Raw genomic sequence first — 16357 nt, forward strand, 5'->3', positions numbered from 1 at the left:
AATGTACCTTTTTTTACTCCTTGCACTGATGACTAACACAATTAAAAAAAACTCTCCTCTTTGTTGCCTCCTGACAAAATTAAGGTCAAGGATTAGCTGGTCTTTCTTGGGAGGAGGGAAGACCCAGCTCCCAGTGAGCATCCCCACACCCCTGAGCTTCCTGTGATAACCTGGCCCAGCAGACTGGATGCGGTCGCCTGTGGCTTGTTCCACTGTGTTCCTTGGCCAGCTGCAGCCCAGCAGTCCTCCTTGGCTGGCCCTGAGTGCTCCTCTGCTCAGGCAATGCTCCCCATTGCCTTCAGATGCTCCCCATTGCCTTCAGATGCTCCCCATTGCCTTCAGATGCTCCCCATTGCTCTGAGGAAGGTCACCAACAGGGATCTAAGGGAGGTGCTAGAATGAAGCTCAGACTTCTTAATTTATAGCTTTGTTTTTCAACCAATAGTTCAAATGCTAAAGAGGAAATGCGATATAAGAGGAGCAGGAGCAATAAAGCACACACATAAGGAAAAATTTTGTAGCCAAAATATTACTGCACCTGAGGTTTGTTACCATAAATACCAGAGTATTAGGACACTTAACTCAGAGGAAGGAGAGACTTACAAGCCATCAAAGCACTCTAGGTCAATGTAATCCTCTGGGAAATTAGACTGAGAAGACTTAAAAACATAAAGACATACAGGGAGAAGGTCTGCTGACATATTTATGACTAGTTGGATCCTAAGCACCTATGAATCGCTTATTCACAAACAAGTACTAGAACATTTGTTGACCAGGCCTGACATGCTTTTCCATAGCAAAGTGACCAGGTTAGTAAATATTTTTATTCACGAATGGTTACATTAGGAGAGAAACTCTGCTTTAAAATTAGATGGGACATTACTTACATTTTTAAATAAGTATTTCTTTTTCATATGTATTGCTTTCAGAGAGGAAGGGGGTTAGAGATATAGAAACATGAGTGATAAGAGAGAATCATGGATTGGCTGCCTCCTGCATGCCTCACATGGGGGATTGAGCCCACAACCCAGGCATATGACCTTATTGGGAATCAAACTGTAACCTCGTGGTTCATAGGCTGATGCTCAACCACTGAGCTACACCGGCTGGGCCATTAATTATATTTTTTTAAAAAGGTAGATTTTATGCTGAACTAAAGATAATTCAGGGACTTTTCAGTTTGGAGAGAAGTGTCAGTCTTCATGGATCTGTGTTCTTGGTTGTAAATGCAAAGACACACAAATCAACAGAAGCAGCTGCACAAAGCCCTAGACCAGTGATGGCGAACCTATGACACGCGTGTCAGAGGTGACTCGTGAACTCATTTTTTTGGTCGATTATTCTGTGTTAAATGGCATTTAAATATATAAAATAAATATCAAAAATATAAATCTTTGTTTTACTATGGTTGCAAATATCAAAAAATTTCTATATGTGACTCGGCACCAGAGTTAAGTTAGGGTTTTTCAAAATGCTGGCACGCTGAGCTCAAAGGTTCGCCATCACTGCCCAAGGCTGATGCTCAAGCTTGCCCAGACTTAGAGGCACTTGGAACTTGCTTCAGAAATAGATGGAGACCAGGCTCCATCCTATTGCAGATGCTCCTGCAGTCCTTGGGCCTGGGGACCATGGCTCCACTTATCCTGGGGCCCCTGCTAATACAATTCCCTAAAAGGTTTCTTTTGAGTCTGTACACATTCAAATTGCTGGAAACAAGCTGCAACTCCCCAGTGGCATAGTCTAGGTAGTTGACTGAGTCTAAGACTAAAACCGATATTCAGGTAAAATGACAGTGTAGAGCTCCATTGTACTTCCAGGATTCACTCTGGGAATAGAGTATATTCGTTGTGTTGGTCAGCTTGGCTGCAGGAATCACTCCAAAACCTCAGCCTTGCAAGAGCAAACATTTCTGTTTCTTGCTCATGTCGGTCAGCAGAGGTGGGCCTGCTGCTGTGCCTGCACCCAGGTCTCTGAAGGAGAGCTGTCCTCATGGCACAGAGAACGGGCAAGGGGCAGAACCGAAACACAGCCACTTGTGAAAGTTCTGCTCAGACGTGCTGTCTCCCATCCTCCTCTCGCATCTCTCAGTCAACACGTGTTGATGACAAATCCAGCCATCGGGTGGGGATGTATCTCAACCTGCTGAGCGGTACTGCATGGCCCCATCACAGTCATGGGCAGGGAGGTAGAATCCTTATTGTTTTCCCCAACCTGGAAAAATCCCTGAGCGGAAAGACTTGGTAGAGCGACCCCAAAGCATCAGTACCCTTCTTTCCTCTTGCATTCAGCACAGACGTCATGGACTGGTGCTCTTTCCAACTCAATTTTAGCTTTAAAATTTTCAACATAGTGCCCTGAATAACCACCTAATCAGTCAGAAGTAGCACCAAAGAGCAAATTTATCAGCCATCCCTGCACTAGAGCATTAATTGTCAAACCAGGTTGTCATCCCAACTGGGGAGATTTCTAATGATTATATCTTCTCAGGACCACCCCAGGATGGACCTTAAAAGAGAAGCCTTCTTAACACCTCCTATAGATTGCTTAGCATACACCACTATGCTTAGGCCTCTATCCCTCAAGGGACCTGGTCGAAGAGAATGGGAGCACGAAGCTCGTACTTTTCAACTGCTCCAGCACAGGGGCCAGATGACCTTGTGTGAGTAAGGCCATCTCTATTTCTTTAGCCATAAAATAATGTAACTGTAGCATAGAGGTTAAAAGTAAAGGTTCTGATGCCAGATTGCCTGAGCTTAAATCTCTCCTTCACCCCTTGGCAACCATGTGAATTGAGGTAAGTTCCTGAACTGTGATTTCAACCTCTGAAAAAGGATCTACTTTAGAACTGAAGCTCATTAACCTACACGAGCTGATGTAACGTGCAGACAAGAGAGCCTGAAAACATTCTCAAAAAATAATGGGCTACAATTTCATAATTTTTCTCTAAGACCTGTCTTTCAGAGTCAGAGAATATGTATAAGTATATGGGAAGTATCTGACACATAGCACGTGCTCAGAGGGTGGTAACATTGCTATTATTCAATGTGTTTTAAACAATTTTTATAAAGGGACACATTCTTTTCTATTGTGATAAAAAATTTAGAACACAGTATATTCTATTTTTCATGTGTGTATCCAGTGCTGATGCCAACCAGAGGGGGGCGGCTCAGCCCCTCAGCCATTCCCTCAGCTCCCTTCCAACCAGCCCTAATAAACAAACATACACTGAGTATAAACACCTCCAAGACACATCCCTAAGCCAGTGATTTTCAACCTTTTTCATCTCATGGCACACATAAACTAGTCACTAAAATTCTACCGCACGCCAAAAAATATATTACATTTTTTTCCACTCTGATAAAAAAAATAGTATAATTTTGATTCATCCACACCGGACAGCTATTGTTGTGTTGGCTGTTATCATTTTGTATTTTGACAATCTGGGGGAAAGAGAAGGTATTGCATGGTTTAAAAGTTCTTGCGCCACAACTGGTTGAAATCGCTGCCTGAGCTATCCCTAAACCATATGTCATCCCTTATACCTGCTCCAAAACAATTGCCATCTCAAAGCCTCTCCCATGTTGAAATTCTGGAATTATCCCTAGGACAACTGAGTATGAGGTTAGTTAAACTGATATATGTGAAGGAAGCCTAGAATAATTATACCTTTCAAGCAGTTCCCCCTCCCATATCCTCACACTCTTACCGGTCTCAGTTGTACTTAGATATTATTAAACGCATCTCTCTCAATGATTGGTTTTCCCAAGTGAGGAATGAAATGAAAGGAGATTCTCCTAAAATATGTAAAGTACCCAGGCAGGCATTGCATTTCCTCATCATAAACTTCCCTAAGAGCCTCTCCTAAAGGAATTTTGAGATTTATTTTTCAGAACCTTGATTATGGGGTGTGGACACCAGAGCCTGCAATAGAAAACAAATTAGGTTCCTTTAAGCATCAAGGTCCAAAAACAAAGAAGCAGCTTTTACCAAATTATCTACACAATTCCCACCTCGAAAGGGTCCTTGATGCCCAAGCTAGAGTGATGGTCTGTGCCAGTTTGCCAGGGACTATCCCACTTTTAACAATGAAAGTCCTTTCTCCCAGGAAAACACCCAGTCCCAGGCAAACTTGGACTCTTGGTGCGCCATAGCTAAAGCCAACAAGGTGAAATAAAAGCCAGCATGTATGGATTCAGAGTTCCTGTCTGTTAGTTAGACACAACTATAGATATAAATACTGATCACTGGCCCCTGCATCTCAGGTGCCTTGCAGGGAAAGACCACATTATTTTGTAATTCACACAACTCTGAAATTGAGGGGGCGGGGGGTGGGGGTTTACACGTCAACTTTACAAAGGGGAACACAGCATTTCTTGGATCCTAGGCTTTTATAAGAGAAAATAAAAAATTTTAAATGAGAAATTTCAGGAATTCAAGTCACTGAACTAGGCTGCCCACCTCTTTCTTCCTGTTTGATCTTTGAAGATTAGCATTCAGTATTTTTCCTGACATTTATATTGAGGAAGGAGTATAAGATTATTAAAAGCAGAGAAACTCAATATGGGAATGCACATCAAAAGGTCTTCAAGACAAAGGAGGGATCATATGATTTGAAACCAGAGTTACTAGAAGCATGTGTGCTGCACTTCATTTTCTAGTTAACAGCGTAACATACGTCAAAATATGATTTAAAACACGTCTCACAGCTGAGCTGGCATTTGGCGATCCTCAGCCTTCTTTTGCTCTTGAGGACGGGGGTTCAAATCCAAACGAGGTTAACACTTTGTACTGGTACATATTCCTGGTGGATGAGGAAAACAGTCTTAGAGTTTAAGTAAAATGAAAACATCTGTTCAAGTCCTGAGGGAAAGGATTGTTTTTAAAAAAGAGGGGAGGGGTATGCTTGGTTGCTAGAGCTGGAGATGGCCTCGGTAACTTTACCAATGTTAAAGCATTAACTTTCAGTTGCCTTGCTCATCTAGGATGATGAAAATGTGTACGTGAGCTTAGATCAGACTTCATTTTTCAGGATGCCATACCTATCTTGTCCCCTAACCCTGTCTAAAGTCATTTGATAATGTCTACTAACTGGATTCACATGCTTTTCATACTAAATCAGTGAGTGACTGACCTTTTGCCACATGCTTTGTCTTGGTCAGTAGCTGCTCACTCTAGGCAGAAGTTGTATTAGTTAGCTGTTGCTAACTCTCAAAATGCCACAAACGTACTATTTCAAAACAATACGGGTCCAGGGTGACTGAGTTTTCTGCTCAGGCCTCAGTAGATGCTGGCTAGGTTGTGTTCTGATCTGGATGGAGTTCAAGTGCTCTTCCAAGCCCTTATGGTTGTGATAGAATTCAGTTGCTTATTGTTATAACACTGAGGCCCCGATTCCCTTGCTGGCTGTCGGCCAGCCGCCACTCTCACCTCCAAGAGACTACCCACCCTCCTTGCCACATGGCCCCTTTCATTTGCAAAGGGAGCAACAGAGCATCTCCCTCACATGGAATCCTTTTCACACGTTGAATTACTGACTTCCAGGAAGAGCCCGGTCTCATTTAAGACTCACCTGATTAGGTCAGGCCCACCCAAAACCCATCGTATTCACAGTCCTGAAGATTATGCAGGGGCTGGAGATCTTGGAGATCATCTTAGAATTCTGGCTACCATAAAAAATGCAATGCAACCTTCCTCCTTTCAATCCTCTAGGCCTGTTGTTAGGGGGAAAGACGGAGAGGAAAAGCTACATGTCCTGGAGTCTGCATCCTGGCTCTAAGGCAAATTATGTGGCATCTCTGTGCCTCAGTTTCCCTTACTGTAAAAATTAGGATTGAGAATCCAATTAATGCCTGTTAAACATTTAGAAGAGTGTGCCCAGCACGTCGTAAGTACCACTGTGGACTATCACTTACTCTTGGCAACGACTGAGTGCTTGGCAGCCATCATTTTTTTTAATCCTCGTAATAATCTTGAGAGATAGGCATTATTGGCTGCATATTAATAGATGAGAAAATATAAGCACAGGAGGCTACGTAACTCCTTCAGGGCTATGTAGGCTACGAAAACGTAGATATGCTGGGATACAACCCAAAACTTCGACAAGAAATGGAAATCTGGGAAATTATTAATAGTGCTGTTCCTGGAGCATTCTTCCAGGGCAACTGTAGGATTCGATGATATAATATATGCTAACGGATTTCAAATGGTAACTTGCCATATGTTAAGATACTGTTATGAATACACCTGTACCTACTGGTCACTTATTACCTGATATTTTCTGATAGTCAAAGAACGAGAAAGAATCGATTTAGAGAGGGATTTGAGTGAGGGCTTCTACATGCTGAACTTCGGGACTTCACCCTGACCCTATAGTATAGTATGGTACACTAGTGAGGTAGCTAGAGTCCACCTCGGTGAACTGAGTGAGGCGGGGGCGGGGCCTTGACGACAAGTCTCATTGGCCTTTCAAAGTGAAACGATTGGACGGTTGGCTCCGGAGGTTTCTAGAGGTCTGCGCCCTGTCGCTGATTGGATGAAAGGCGGTCAAGCTCCCACCTCTTCTCCATACTTTTCGTAAGGGGCCTGTTGCTTGGCAACCGATTTGCGTCTACCGCCGCCGTAAGCTTTTGCCTCTCAGGCCCACCTCACGCACCAACAGCCCGGGGTCGTCCCTGGTGCTAGTCCAAGTTTGCCGGGAGACAGGGCGGTGAGCTGGCGCTGCAGTGACACACGAACGTGCCCAAGTTTCCCCTCTGGAAGTCTTCGTTTGGAGGAGTCAGAGAAGAGAAAGTCGCTATTATATGCCCAATTTAGAAGCCATTTATCCTGGGAGCACAAGGCGTCCTGCAACTCTAGAAAGCAAGTAACTTAGGTCAGTTAACCAGGTGTGGGAGGGTGACTCGTAACCTCACACACCTGCCTCAGAGCAACGCCTGGGAGTGTGGAGCCAAGTGCCAGACTCTCTGCTGCCTTATCATGAGCAGCAGAAGTTACTTCTTGCTGCAAAAAGACTTGAGAGACTTGGAAGAGAATGAGTATAAGGTGAGTACTGGGGACCCAGAGGGATGGTTTCACTGGGGCAGAACTTTTATAAAGCAGCTTAATCTGCATTTATTCTATAAGGCATAATTAAGTTCAACCTAATTTGCCACTACAGTACTGTTGTTTAACAAATCTATTTTACTATAACAGTCCATTTTATAATAATAGTTATTTCATAATGATAATAGCTAGCAATATTGAGCACATTGTGCTGAGTAATGTATGTAGACTTAAGCCCTGAATATCAGGGTCTATCATGTTGTAAGTGACTAACAGGTAAAAGGTCGCTGTCATTAATTACAATACTATAAGTAGTGTTTTGTTTTACCTATCAGAAACCTAAACCTCAAAAAGGTTCAGTAAATATTTAGCATCAGAATTGCTCTTGTTTTGTTTTGTTCTGTTTATTGATTGTAGAGAGAAGAAAAAACACTGATTTGTTGTTTCACTTATTTATGTATTCATTGGTTGATGCTTTTAAAAAATGTTTGTTTATTGATTGATTTCAGAAGAAGGAGAGAGAGAGAGCGAGAGAGAGAGAGAGAGAGAGAGAGAGAGACAGACTGATTTGTTCTTCTATTGATTTATACATTCATTGGTAAATTTTTATGTGTCCTAACAGGAGATCGAGCCCGCAACCTTGGCATATCTGGCCGATGCTCTGACCAGCTAAGCCATCTCTTGCTCAGGGTCTTGTGTTCTACTACTTGTGTATGGTCACTTTTTGCTAACTTGTCACAACACGTAGATGCCCTTCCCTTATAATTTTAACACAGAGGAAGGCTTTGCTCCAAATGACACCAATGAAGTTATTTTCATAGTGTTTCTGCTCTACCTGAACTTTGTGGTTCTCTGTTGAAAGGACAATTCCATGAAGGAGAAATGATATGTAATTATAGATAATGTAGATAATAGAGATATCTTACAATGTTTATTCAGACTAGCACCAAACATACTGAATAACTATGTGGTTGCTCAGAAGTATTTATTGAGTAAATTTAGGTGTATTTCCCAGCATCATTGATAAGGTTTTCTCTGAAATACAGGGTGGGTCAAAAGTAGGTTTACAGCCCTAACCAGTTTGGCTCAGTGGATAGAGCATCTGCCTGCAGACTGAAAGGTCCCAGGTTCGATTCCGGTCAAGGGCATGTACCTTGGTTGCGGACACATCCCCAATAGGAGGTGTGCAGGAGGCAGCTGATCGATGTCTCTCTCGCATCGATGTTTCTAACTCTCCATCCCTCCCCTTCTTCTCTGAAAAAAAAATCAATAATATATATACATAAAAATATGTATATATATATATATTAAAGTAGGTTTACAGTGTGAGTACTGGGAACACAGTTTGTTCTTGTAGTATTATATTTTAATTATTGTATTACTTTCCATGAAAGCAACTGTACAGCTACTTTTGCCTACTCTGTACATTCTTGTCCCTCTTTTGGAACAATATCTCAACTGTAGGGAAATTTATTTTTATATGCAAGCATAATTTCGGAGTTGTGTTTTTCTTAATGAAAATGTTCTGATTCGTGCCTTCCATGTAGCATTTATACAGTTTTTAAAAGCTCTGAAGAGATGCATGCTTTCCAATGAATTCCTTCTCTTCTAATTTGAATCTTAAATTGGCTATTGAAGTACATAAGCCACACATCCAAATCTTGACTTTCTAGTTCCACTTGTTATTTCCACACTTAGGATTTATTTAAAATTTACTATTTTCTAAATATATGTTTTATGGATTTTAAAGAGAAAGGGAGAGAAAGATAGAAACATCAATGACGAGAGAGAATCATTAATCAGCTGCCTCCTGCATGCCCTTCTCTGGGGATTGAGCCCACAACCTGGGCATGTTCCCTGAATGGGAATAAACCCATGATCTCCTGGTCCAGAGGTCAACTCTCAACCACTGAGCCACATCAGCCTGGCTTGAATTTATGATTGTGTGGAACCCACCTTAACAGCTATGTAATAACACAAAATATCACATCTCCCCAAATCAGCATATAAATAAATTCATCAGGAAAAGAACATGTAGAGTTTTTAGAATTCATTGTAACCTGATAACTGCTTTTCAAAGCTGCAATAAATATTTAATTTTTTTAAAAAATAGTAAAATTTTTACTGCTTTGATTTCTTTTTTAAATTAAAGGGTATTACTGCCTTTCCTGTAAGTGAAGACAAGTTGAAATGGGAAGCTAGTATTGAAGGTCTAAAGGATACAATTTGGCATGGTATGTATTTTCAAAACCAATCTACTTTTTAAAAAGTCTTTATGCCATTATTAGTCTATCTTCTTTATGTGCAAAAGAAGGTTGCATTATATAAATTTCTAGAGTTCTGAAAGTATTCATGTGTTATTTTTTCATTGTATGGCTTAATTTTTGACATTTGTCAACCTAAATAGAAATGTTAGTTTTGAATTTTTCTTTATGCCAAATCTTAATGTTGTTACATTGTTTAAGAAGCTGACACAATAAAGCATAACAGTTGAAAATATCTTCTAACAGTCTTCCATGAAATCAGAAAATAGTATCAAAATTCCTTTTGGCATCAAAATTCCACATTATCTCTCATTTTTATTTTCTATGATTCTTCCCAAAATTTCCACATATCAAATTTTCAAGAAGACAAGGCCACTGTAAACTTTAGTAATCATGCATTCTATCAATAGTGGATTAATGAGCTAGATTTGCTGAGTGAGGTAAGGGAGAACAACACGTAAAGTGGTTAATTACAATAAAATATAACATATGCTATTAGGATTTCGAACAGAATGCCAAGGAGGCATTCATTAGTTAATTTTGCTTGGAGAGTCAAGAAATGGCTTTCTGCCCTGGCCAGTCTTCTCAGTGGTTAGAGCATCGGCCCATGGACCAAATGTTCTTCAGTTCAATTCCCAGTCAAGGGCACGTATCTCGGTTGCAGATTCAATCCCCGGCCCTAGTCATGGTGCAAGAGGAGGAAACCAATTGATGTGTCTCTCTCACTTCCATGTCTCTCTCTCTTTCTCTCTCTTCCTCCCCACTGCTCCCCGCTTTTCCACTGTATAAAAATCAATGGAAAACATATCCTCACTCCAAGGGTAAGGGTTCCATCCCCAGTCAAGGCATATGCTGAAGATAACTGATTGATGTTTCTCTTTCACATCAGTGTTTCTCTCTCGCTCATACTCTGACTCTCGCTCCCACTCTCCCTTCCTCTCTCTAAAATTAATTTTAAAAAGAAGAATGCATAAGAGTTTGCCAGGTTTCGAAGGGGTGGAGGGGAGGGAAATTCAGGCAGAATAAACAGCATGGCAAAGAGAAAGGGCACCAGGTTCTGAAACAGTGAGTTTAGTCAGTAGGAATGGGGCAAGTGTTAGGGGGATGGAGTTAGTGGATGGAAAACAGGCTGACAAAATAGTGGGATTAGATTTGAGGAGTCTATTATACTATTTAGAGGGGTCTGTGCACACTATGTTCCAATTTACTCAAGAATAAAACTCTAGGGACCTTGGGAGGCTAAACTATAATAAGAAACTTTTGTGTTAATCAGGTTAGAGTTAACCAGTACAACATGACACCTTAGTAAAAATATTTATTTTTATATTATAGGAATATACTTCCCGCTGACAATAACTTTTACAGCAGAATATAATCTCGTCCCTCCAGTTGTGAAATTTAAAATCATTCCTTTTCATCCAAATGGTAAGGACCAAATGAGATTTTTATCATCAGGAGTTCTATTATCTTTGTTCTGTATTAGTATTTAATAATGTTTCTTTTTAATGTAATAACAACTATGTTATGATTACAAAAGTAAGCATTTTTATTGGGGAAAACATAAAAAGAAAAATTATCACTTTGAATCCTAATTCAAAGAGATGTTACTCTCAACATTTCATTAAATCTATTTACTTTTCTCTATATATGTATTTTTTTCACATAGTTAAGGTATTAGATAATAAAGTTTTGCAACTAGTTTTTCCATTTAATATTACATAAGCTTATGGTTGCATTATTAAACATTCTACAAAAGATCATTTTTAATGACTACATTGTTCAGTATTTTAGTTGGATTAATTTTGTTATAAAATATGATACACTGACAAATTAACATGTTAGATAAAATTACATTAGATTGCTACTTTAAGTCATATACAAAGTGTATTTCTGATTGATTAAAAACTAAAAATTTTAAATACTACAAAGAAGGGAATTTAATATAATTTTTTATGTGCTTGGTGAAGAAGGCCTTTCTAGATGTGATAGAAACTAAAAAGCATGGGAAAAGCATGACACATTAAACTACATAAACTTTTTTAAACTACAGATAATGACATTATACACAGAGACAAAATACATTGATTTGCAAACTGAGGGAAAATATTTGCAACACATAAAACAGAATATCTGTAACATATAAAGAATACATGTAAATCAATAAAAAACATAAAGCAATAGGAAAATGGACAAAAACTATAAACATTTGGAAGAGGAAATATAACAAAAAAATGTAAAAATACCTTCAATCTCGCCAATAAGAAGAAAATGCATGTTAAACTGCATATAAATGCATAAAATTATGATTCACTGTTTATGTTTATAGACTATTAAAATAACAATTTTAATAAAGTTGGACAAATATGGGTCCTCTGACATGATGCCCTTTAGGTGTCCTTTTGGGGAATCAAATATAAAATGCAAATAGCCCTAAATCCTGTAATACTATGTTTACAAATTATGCCATAGAAATACTAGCACAGGTGTGCAAGAGAATGTTTAAAAAGGTGTTTGCTCCCAATAATAATAGAGAAATAGGAATGATTCCAATATCCATTAATATAGAACATTTTTAAAGTGAAGTGTTCTAAAGCTCTTCATATATTGCTCTTAAACAGGACAAGGAAGGTCTACTCTGTGGAATGGAAGGTGAGGACAAGGACATATAAGAACACCTCTTCCCATGGTCTTTAATCCAGTAATTCCATTCTTCCAGTGTTTATTTTAAACAAATAATGGCAAATGTACACAACTAATTCTGTATCATAAATTTAATTTTATTCTTTAAAAATAGGTTTTAATTTCAAAATCAAAGGTGTAGTTGGAAAAATTACATTAAAATATAAAGTAAACTTAGGAGCAAGACAAGGATGCCCATTCTCACTACTTTTATCCAACACTAAAGGCCCAATGCATGAAATTCATGCATGGTGGGGGTGGGGGTCCCTGAGCCAGGCCTGCACCCTTTCCAATCCAGGACCCCTGCCTACCTGATCACCCCTAACCCCCTCTGCCCGCCAGCCTGATCCCCCTAACTGCTCTACCCTGCCAGCCTGATCACCCCTAACTGCCTCTGCCTCAGCCCCCCCACCACCACCACCACCATGGCTTTGTCCAGAAGGACGTCCGGAAGGATGTCCGGAAGATGTCTGGCCTAATTAGCATATTACCCTTTTATTAATATAGATAGTATTAAAAGTTTTAGCCAAAGCAATTAGGTGAGAAAAAGAAATAAAAGGCATCCAAAACTGGAAAGGAGGAAGTAAAACTGTCATTTGCACATGGCCTGATATTGTATATATATATATTTTTTAAAAACATTAATAAAGGCCCCCCCCCTCAGAAACTGTTGGAACTAATAAACAAATTTGATAAAGCTGCAGCATATACAAAATTAATGCACAAGAATCTGTTGCATTTTTATGCATTAGTAAAGAAGAGGAGGAAATATGGGAAAACTTGTGATTGCTCTTCTTTCTCTCCCTTACCTCTCCCAGGAGGAGGAATGACTTACCTTATTGGGGAGATCTGAGAAAGAATTGAGCATGTGTGGCTCAGCACTTTCTCAAAACTTTCTTTCTAATAAGCCGGACGTTAGAATGGGTACTGTCTCTGTATCTTTAGGCAGGAAACCTAGGCAGGCCTCCATTTGAGGGGTTAACTTCAAATCAGGGGGACTTTTGTGGAACTTGATTAAAGCATTGATCAGCATTCTCCATTTCAGTCTTACGTATCGTGAAGTTGATACTTTTCACTTGCATCTTTTAACACTCTATTTATTATATGCACACCTTGGAGGGGAGGAATGTTATTAGGCCCATACACCAAAAACTGTGTGCTCAGTTCTAAGTCTTTAGATACATACAACCTGATTGCCTTTCACTGATGTTATTTGTAATCCCACCAGGAAGCACATATAAAGTTCATATTTTACTGCTCTCCAATTCTGGACATTGTAACTTTGGAGAAATATTTTTTGACAATTTAATAAGAATCTGTTATTTTAATATGCGCTTTTTTAATATGTGTGAGTTTAACATTTTTTCATATCTCTTTATTGTGTTTTTGATTTCTTGAATTGTCTGGATTATTTAAAATGTTATCACATTGTTGTAGGTGTTGCAAATATTTTTCTTCATTTGTCATTTTTAAATTTTATTGGTGCTTGGGGTTTCTTTACATTTGGGATTTTTAAAATTTTATATAGTCATATTTATTAGTCTTGTCCTTTGAGATTCTTACAGTTATCTTTAAGTTTAGAAGTTCTTTCCAAAACACAATCAAATTACTTTAACTTTCTTCTGGTTATTCTATAGTTTTGTTTTGCATATTTAACTCTATTCTTTGTTTTTAAAAAATACAGGTTGACTTAATTAACTGTATTAGTGCAGAGGCCAAGCTTCCACATATCTTTCCAATATACACATAATAGGACAAAGTTGGCAGGGAAGTTTTGCCATCCTCAATCTATGACTTCTGTTTCTGGATCTAAAGCATTTACTGTTTAACACCAATGCCCAGCCACTGGGGAAGGGGGAAAGAGAAAGTAAAGCAATTTCCTTAAGAAAATATGATCCAAAAGTTATATACTTTACTTCTGTCGATATCCCATGATTAAAACTTAGTCACAAGGCTTCTTGCTAGAGGGGAGGCAGGAGAAAATAGTCTGAATAACCATGTATTCATCTAAACAGAGTAGGGTAATGGGATTGGGGCATGTCTAGTCTTATTACAGAGAGGAGATGGAAGAGAGGAAGAGTAGATATTGAAGGATGATGAGTATTTTGCAACAACACATTTTATACCCTTTTTTCACCTTTTCTTTCACCACTGAATCATATTTTCACTTTTTAAAAAATATATTTTTTATTGATTTTTTTATAGAGAGGAAGGGAGAGGGAGAGGGAGAGAGAGTTAGAAACATAGATGAGAGAGAAACATCGATTCAGCTGCCTCCTGCACACTCCCTACTGGGGATGTGCCCGCAACCAAGGTACATGCCTTTGACCGGAATCAAACCTGGGACCTTTCAGTCCACAGGCCGATGCTCTATCCACTGAGCCAAAACGGTTAGAGCCATAATTTCACTTTTAACATACAACAGTTTTAATACATACTAGATTCTTTTTTTGATTCCTCATTTGAGGATATGCTTTTATTGATTTTTGAGAGAGAGAGAGAAAGAGAGAAACATTTATGTGAGAAGGAAACAATAATTGGCTGCCTCCTGCACACCCCCTACTGGGACTGAGCCCACAACCTAGGCATGTGTCCTGACCAGGAATTGAAACAGCAAATTTCCAGTGCACAGAAACAAAGCCCAACCAACTGAGCCACACTGGCCAGGGCTGAAAGTCCATGCTTTTAATAGTTACACTGTGTTAACTGGCATATTCATTACACATAATTTTTCTGCTTTGTCATTTGCTTTCGAACTTTGTCAGATTTTGGTGTTCGTAAACTTTAGATAATAATTTTATTATATACATATTACTATTAATGTATTATTTTAATACAGTAGACCAACATACTGGTCGACCCTGTATAGATTTTTTGGACAACCCTCGTAAGTGGAAAACAAGCTATACATTGAGCAGCATCTTACTCACCCTCCAGGTAAGAAGAGATTAATATACATGCCCTCTTTAATTCTTTTAATTATCTCAGTTATTCAAAATATAAAAAGTAAAACATATAATGCATATTTAAATGTTTGAAAGACTCAAATAAGCTTATTTAAATCAATAACATTTCTATATCAAGACTATAAAAATGGAACTTGAATTATAAAGACTATTATTTTAAATTGACAACCAAAGAATACCTACTTTATCCAAGAAGAAAAGAACTGTTTGGATGGTTTTAATTCTGGAAATACAGTCTTAAGTTTTCTTTTGGTTCCTAATTTCACTTCATAGTGTTGAACAGGCCTTTAGATCCTTTCTCATTCACGGACCTGCCTTCTTCAGAGAAGTGAATCAAGTGACTACAACTTCAAGTGCTCGGTTTTATCTTACGTTTCTGACAGTGCTAGGCATTTGCTCTTTTATAGACTTCCTTTTTTTAAATCATTTCTTATTGTTCAATTACAGTTGGCATACAATATTATATTACTTTCAGGTGTACATACACCCCAGGGATTAGACATTATATAACTTACCAAGTGATCATCCTGATAAATCTATTAGCCCTCTGACACCATACGTAGTTACTAAAATATTATTGACTGTATTCCCTATGCTGTACTTTACATCCCCATGACTATGCTGTAACAATAAATTTGTATTTCTTAATCCCTTCATCTTTTCCACCCATCCCTCCAACCCCCCTCCCATCTGGCAACCACCAAAATGTTCTCCATATCTATGAGTCTGTTTCTGTTTTGCTTGTTCATCCAGTGAGCAATTAAACCAGGGATTTTCCCCTCCCCTCTGGCAGATGCCTGTTTCTAGCCTGTTCCCTTTACTTCTTGGATCCATGGTCCTTAGCAGCATGCCTTGGTGTGGTGTTTTTCTTGACCCTCAGGGAGCCTCCTTTCTCATCTATGCCCAAGTGAATGACTTCAGTGTCACTTGCTTAGACTACTTCTGTCCAGCTCATCATTAATATCTGGAGTTTGATTATCTGAAATACTTGGAAAATAAAGTATTACAGCTTAATTGAATTTTCTCAGTGGTAGAATTATAATAAAAATTTTATTTCTCCCATTTCTTATTTTTTAATTGAAATAAAATAATAGTTTTCTGTCTAGTCATCCTATCTAATAATAGACAAACATGGTAATTAACCGTACCTCCAACATGCTTCCCATTGGCTAATCAGGGAAATATGCAAATTAACTGCCAACCAAGATGGGGGCCAGCAGCCAGGCAGCTGAAGCGAACAGGAGGCTTGCTTGCTCCAGTGATGGAGAAAGCCAAGGTTCCCCGCCTGACGCGGCCCAGCTCTGAGATCCAGAAGCAACAATGTTTCAATTATAAAAGCTAAACAAACCCAGATACCTGCTTTCAGCCAGCCACAGCCTCAGAGCTGGAGCTGGGCCTCAGAGCTGG

At 39.0% G+C, this 16357-nt stretch overlaps 1 protein-coding gene across 1 annotated transcript in view; it reads left to right on the forward strand.

The window, feature by feature from the left end:
* The first annotated feature begins 6619 nt into the window (after positions 1–6619).
* The window catches only part of UBE2U (ubiquitin conjugating enzyme E2U (putative)), a 61595-nt gene continuing 51857 nt past the window's right edge, over positions 6620–16357 (forward strand). Inside the window, exons 1-4 of the mRNA XM_006773232.2 lie at positions 6620–7041; positions 9194–9275; positions 10638–10730; positions 14824–14921. Coding sequence (XP_006773295.2) covers positions 6976–7041; positions 9194–9275; positions 10638–10730; positions 14824–14921 — 339 coding nt within the window. The 5' untranslated portion in view covers positions 6620–6975. The remainder of the gene's footprint in view (positions 7042–9193; positions 9276–10637; positions 10731–14823; positions 14922–16357) is intronic.

The sequence above is a fragment of the Myotis davidii genome, unplaced genomic scaffold (genome assembly GCF_000327345.1).
Source record: "Myotis davidii unplaced genomic scaffold, ASM32734v1 scaffold205, whole genome shotgun sequence".
Lineage (NCBI taxonomy): Eukaryota > Metazoa > Chordata > Mammalia > Chiroptera > Vespertilionidae > Myotis > Myotis davidii.